The sequence below is a fragment of the Sinocyclocheilus grahami genome, unplaced genomic scaffold (assembly GCF_001515645.1).
Source record: "Sinocyclocheilus grahami isolate Dianchi unplaced genomic scaffold, SAMN03320097.WGS_v1.1 scaffold499.1, whole genome shotgun sequence".
Taxonomy (NCBI): domain Eukaryota; kingdom Metazoa; phylum Chordata; class Actinopteri; order Cypriniformes; family Cyprinidae; genus Sinocyclocheilus; species Sinocyclocheilus grahami.
This window is the reverse complement of record NW_015505678.1, coordinates 336,218-342,618: the sequence shown is the minus strand read 5'-3', so window position 1 is coordinate 342,618 and position 6,401 is coordinate 336,218. Positions and strand designations below refer to the sequence as shown.

Below are 6,401 nucleotides of genomic sequence, written 5' to 3'. Positions count from 1 at the left end.
TCGTCTGCCACTTTAAATACGTAATTTCATTAAACTGCTGGAAAAAAGAGGTCTGAAAGTGATTCCAACTATATCGTTCCACTGTGTACGATAACTATAAATATAATTAACATCCACATCAGTGTACGATGTTTTTCTGTTTATTATAAGCGTGCACTTCAGTTTCGTCATCTGACACTTTAAATTCTCAAGCTCGTTAAAGTCGGGGGGATTCTGATTGGCTGTCAATGTTTTTATCATTCGTCAGCTGGAAAAATATCGCTCTGAAAGTGATTCCAACGATATCGCTCCTCTGCGTTGTTATCGTTACAGTTGTGTGGACATTTAGTTCCCTATAGTTGTCGTCCATGGCCTGAATGAGCCTTCACACATTTCCCAGCGGGGAAGAAATTCATCACTTGATTTATTTATACACAAACTTCTACAGGCGGTCTAACTCTTTTGTTTCCTAAAACACTTTGTCCCGATGGGCATAACGGATTTGAAACTGCAAGGACATTCTGTTACGCTATTATTTAGTCGCTAAAACGCTCAGGGAAGAGTCTGGCTTCTTGTGCCACCCAGGTGATGTCACAGCCTGGCTGTGTCATGATGAAGCAGCAGTGGGGAGGGTTACACCTTTCCTCTGAATAACAACAGCGAGAGAAGTCTCGGGGGACGATATTAACCGCGAGCAGATGGAGACACTTCTCCTGTCCTCGCACGCACCTTGCTGGAAAAGATTTCATGTGGATTTTATGTGCATATGGATTTAATATCTCGTTGTTGGCTCGTGTGTGATTGTGGTTGGTTTGTTTTTGTTGTGTTGTGTTTCTGTCAGGCGCCGTGTCTTACCTTCCATGGCGTCAGTGATGTAACTGGTGGCGCTCAGGGTCCGGTTTCGGCCCTCCTGGGGCAGCTGGGGCAGCAGCATACTGCTCAGCTCATTGCTGGAGTTGTGTCCCTGAAAAACCAACAACGGCAGTCACTTAAATGGCTTCATAATGAAATAAACAAGAGCAGATTCATAGCATTCACTGTTCTCTCTTTCACTTCAATTCACTGTATGGTGTTTTTCATATAATATGTATCATACCAAAGCTTTAGAATGCACAAAAAAAAAAGATCAAGGTTTATGGTTGCTAGGGTGGCCAGGTGGTTGCTAGGGTGTTGCTAGGTCCACGCCCAGATCATCTCCATATGAGGGCTTTCCGCACACGCTTTCCTTACGCCTTTCGTCGCTCTCGTCAAAAATACTCCACACAACCCCATATGACGCGTGCCGTCTACAGATGCACTCTCGCCAGATCTTTGAGCAATGCCAAATGCGCAGTCCTCAAAATCAGTTCATTTACAATAAAACACCTTTTATACAGACCCATGTTACACAGCTTTCATTAGCCGGCTGTACATGCGAGTCATTCAGAGAAACCTCGCAGCGCGAGCTATAGCTTGTCTAACGCAGCTTTTCTTACTCTTTCACTGTCTAAGATGAAATAATTTTAAGATGAAATATATACATTTTATTGTAATTATATGTAATACATAACTATTATCCTAAGATAAAACATACATTATATATAGCCTATAAATAGATTATACTGTATACGTAGATTATTAAGACCGGACAGAGCGTGAATTTTGTGTACGTGTGCTTTCAGTTGTTCCTATATTTTTTCTTAAATTTAGAATACATTTTAGTATGAAAGATTTAGTGAATCATGATTTGTTTGTGAAAATGTTCATATGCAGGTTTCACGCACAAATTGGTTTCTAAGGTGTTGCTATGTGGTTGCTACCGTTGCTGGTGATTGCAAGGGCATTTCTAGTACTGCTGTGCAGTTGATACCTGTTCTGAATGATTTTTAAGAACATTGCTGTGTGTTAGGGGTGTTTGGGTGGTTGCTAGGGTGTTGCTATGTGGTTGCTAGGGTATTTGGCTGATTGCTATGATGTTGCTATGTGGTTGCTACAGTGTTGTTGTTGTTTATTGCAGGGGCAATTCTAGTGTCGCTGTGCAGCAGCTACCTTTTCTGAATTATTTTTAAGCCTGTTCCTGTACACTAGGGAGTTTGGGTGGTTGCTAGGGTGTTGCTATGTGGTTTCTGTAGGGTTATGTGAGTGACACATTGCTATGCGGTTGTTAGGGTCTTTCAATGGTTGCTAAGGTGTTGCTATGTGATTGCTACAAAGTTTTGGGCGATTATAAGGGCATTGCTGTGCAGTTGTTACATGTTCTGAATGATTTTAACCACATTGTTATGCAGTTGCTAGGGTGTTTAGATGGTTTATAAGGTGTTGCTATGTGGTTACTACAGCATTGTTGGTGATTGCAGGGGCATTTCTAGCATTGCTGTGCAGTTGCTACCTGTTCTGAATGATTTTTAAGAATATTACTATGTGTTAGGGTAGTTGCTAGGATATTTGGGTGATTGCTAGGGTGTTGCTGTGTGGTTGCTACAGTGTTGTTGGTGATCGCAGGGGCATTTATAATGTCATTGTGCGGTTGCTCCCAGTTCTGAATGATTTTTTTAAAAACTCTACTATTCGTTATGGTGTTTGGATGGTTCCTAGGGTGTTGCTATGTGGCTGATAGGGTATTTGGGTGGTTGCTAGGGTGTTGCTCTGTGACTGCCACAGTGTTCTCTGTAGTTGTAAAGGTGTTGCTGTGCAGTTCATAAGTGTTCTGAATGAGTTAAAAGCACATTCATGTCGTTGCTAGAGCCACTGAGTGGTTGCTAGGGTATTGCTCTGCAGTAGTTAAAGTGTATTTCACATTTGCAAGAGTATTGCATGTGTTGCTGTGCAGTTGTGAAGTGCTCTGAACGATGTTGAACACATTGCTATGTGGTTGCTAGGGTGACTGGATGGTTGCTAGGTGGTTGCCAGGGCGTTACTATGTGGTTGTTAAGGAGTTCTAGATAGCTCCACCCTCAATACTTTCTGATGTTCTTGTCTCTAGATAAGGCTCAGCAAACAATATTTTATATAGTATTATTGACTCTGCAAACACACACACACACACACACACATATTAATCTACAACACTCCTAATGGCATTTAAAAATCAATTCTGTTTAGTGCAAAACAAAAGCCCAATAAAAGCAGCGATTAACCCTCAGCAGCAGAAGTCTTCAGTGATAATGGGTGTTTTGGGAAATGCGTAAATTTTTGTCAAATGCTTTTATCCATTTGCTGTTTTAATGTTTTAATCTGAGGTCTTCGAGTCAATGATATGATGTCTGTCTGTAACAATGACCCTCTGATTATATAATGTGTTTTTGATCGCAGGTAATCAAAGGAATGACGCAGAAGCGCGGCCCACCAGAACGCCCACTCCTACTGTTCAGACGAGCGGGAAACACCGTTGTGTGTGTGTGTGTGTGTGTGTGTGTGTGTGTGAGAGAGAGACGCTTATTCAACATCTGTTGCTACGTTACCATGACTACATCACCAAGACAACAGGGTATCCGTGCCTCCATCACACAGTCCAGACAGTTTTCAGACTCCTTTCCTTTCTGAGTAATTCAGATATTTCTGGCAGGATGTCATACTTCCCATTTCAAACGCTCGTATGAAAGGAAAATCACTTTGAATACATAAAAAAATGACTCTCTAGACTGCATTTAGATTAAATGGAGAGCAAACTGAAATGTTGCTGCTGCTTAGATGAGAAAAAGACCTCAGTAATCTCACATGTCTCTTATTAGACTGTGACTTGCCTACAATAAAGTAAAAAAAATCAAGAGGTCTCAGTATTAACTATATATTTCTCAATATCAGAGCTGCTCCACGTTCATTTTATAGCTCTCTGTTCTTGCAGTACATCAATAAGTGTCTAATTTGTGTCTGTTTTAATTTTTTTCATAAAGGATTTTATGCAAAAAAGATTTTAAAAATCCTTCCAAGTTATTTATTTGATTTATTTTACTTATATATATATATATATATAATGTAATTTAAACATGTGTTTTATGTTCTGTTTTAAAAATATGTATTTTAATATGTATTATATTTAATATAAATTAATGATAATAATAATAATAATAGCATTCATTATCTTCTATCTATTATTACCGGTTTCTTTACATGTATCGTACAATATGCATCTATGGAAATCACTTATGCAGTCACTTATGTAACAGATGCATGCAGTTATTGCTAATTAAGCATGCAGTGCATTTCTGTTTAATGCGTGGCAGTATATGGCATCTGAAGAGGTTCATATGGCGTTTCGGTCAGTGCTGTTGAGTACACTGATAAGACGGCATTCTGGGAAGTGTACTTGTGTTTCCAGGAAAAAGCAACAGAGACGTCTCTCTCTCTGCAATCACAGATCCCTCACTGCACGCTCCGAGTCATGTTTTGATAAATATGTCTGTACTGTATGTGATAAAATAGATATATATAAAAAATAAACTCCACATACCTGCTCAGAACATGTCTGGCATGCATTTCACCCCAAAATAAATAACTAAAAATAAACAAAAAATTAAATAAATACATTTATTGTAATTTTCTATATTTATAATTTGAATATGTATAATATTTAACATATTAATAATTAATAATTATTATTATTATTATTATTATTGTTGTTGTTTATTATTATTATAAATAAAAATATAAAATTACAAAAATAAAAATAAATCAATAAATAATATAATAACCAAATATACACAAATAATTAATAGAAGAAATATACCTGTTTAGTTTTTTTTCGAATTGCCTTTGTTGCTCTTTTGTAAGTCACTTTGGATAAAAGTGCTAAATTACAGTATACTGAATATAATATATAATATAATATAATAAATTCTAATCACACACACACACACACACACACACATATATATATATATAGTAAAATATGATTCTGGGGTGAAATATGACCTAGACATGGTCTTACAGGTTTTTTGTCAGATGCAATCCATGCAATATCCTTGCAATAACTTCTGTACTGCAAAAAACCATTAGATTATGCTGCTTTCAGCTTAATATCGGATCATGCAAAATGTCTAGACAATAAAAAAATCCATAATGTTTGCTGGTCCCAAGACTTATTGCATTAAAATAACCTGAGTCTTTGACTTATTCCGTTTGACGCGCAGACAAATTAACATTTGCAAACAGCAGAGAGGTGTCTCCTGCTCCAGGGCAGCGCCAGCGCCCCGCCGCGGCTGTCCGAATCGCCGTGATTGCTGAACTCATCGTCGGCGAAATCCACCTCCGAGTCTTTGTTCGGCGGCCGGAAGTTGAAGATGCTGACCTGACTCTCCCGTCGGGCTCGTAAGGAGAGAGTGCGGACCAGCAGAGAGTGCGTTTGCTGGAAACATAAGGATGAAATGACTTGAAGGGGTCATCGGATGCAAAATTCACTTTTACATGGTGTTTGAACATAAATGTGACCCTGGAGCACAAAACCAGTCATAAGGGTCAATTTTGTGAAATTGAGATTTGTACATCATCTGAAAGCTGAATAAATAAGCTTTCCATTGATGTAAGGTTTGTTACTGGCCGCTATAGAGGAACTGACTGAATGAATATACTGTAACACAGAGAGACTGGAGCTCTTATGTTTGTCCTTGAAGAAGATGAGGAGGTTTCTGGGAAACACAACACTTAACAACACGTCACACAACACTTAACCTTGAGCTCACGTCTGTTTTAAACTAACAATGTTTACAGGTCAATCTGACAAAAACGGTCACATCTCAATACTGTAAAAATGTTTTACATGTTAGAAAAATGATTAAATAAATAAATAATGAGCAAATGCCACAATACAAAAATATGCATGCTTCTAACAAAACGCTTCAGTTTCATTATGGTTTTTTTTTCTTTAGATTTGGGGTGAAATATGTAGAGATATGTTGATTTTTTTTTAATGACCAATTTAATGTTTAATCATCTGATAACCATTTTTTTAATTATTTTATTCTACACTTCCATTTAAAACATTAAATTGTTTATTATTAATATTATTATTATTATTATTATTTTATTTAAACAATAAGAATTTATAATTATTATTATTATTATTATTAATGGTATTATTATTACTATTATTAAAGGTAATAATGCATAATAATTCATATTGGTTTATTATTAACTGTTATTATTGTTCTTGTTGTTAATCAGTAATTTAAAATAATTATTGGTTATTGCTACAATTATACCCCAGCGACTTAAGACTGGCTTTGTGCTCCAGGCTCACAAATGTGTGTTTGTACACATCCACCCTATAATGATAAAAATCCACCCAGTGTTTTTTTTTTTTTAAATCCCCCAAAATAATAACCCCTTTCTCAAATCAAGCCGTTCTCAGATTCTTGGCTGAGTGACGTCACACAGACCCAGGCCCCTCCCACAATTGTTGATTGACACTGGCGTTTTACCTTAGCTCCGCCCTGAGTGACTGTCAT

At 37.2% G+C, this 6,401-nt stretch overlaps 1 protein-coding gene across 1 annotated transcript in view; it reads right to left on the bottom strand.

Annotated features, from left to right (window-relative positions):
- Positions 1–6,401, bottom strand: part of LOC107554363 (sodium channel protein type 3 subunit alpha-like) — a 72,316-nt gene that overhangs the window by 23,522 nt on the left and 42,393 nt on the right. The window contains exons 9-10 of the mRNA XM_016236852.1: positions 5,108–5,302; positions 835–943 (exon numbers count right to left, since the gene is read on the bottom strand). Coding sequence (XP_016092338.1) covers positions 835–943; positions 5,108–5,302 — 304 coding nt within the window. The remainder of the gene's footprint in view (positions 1–834; positions 944–5,107; positions 5,303–6,401) is intronic.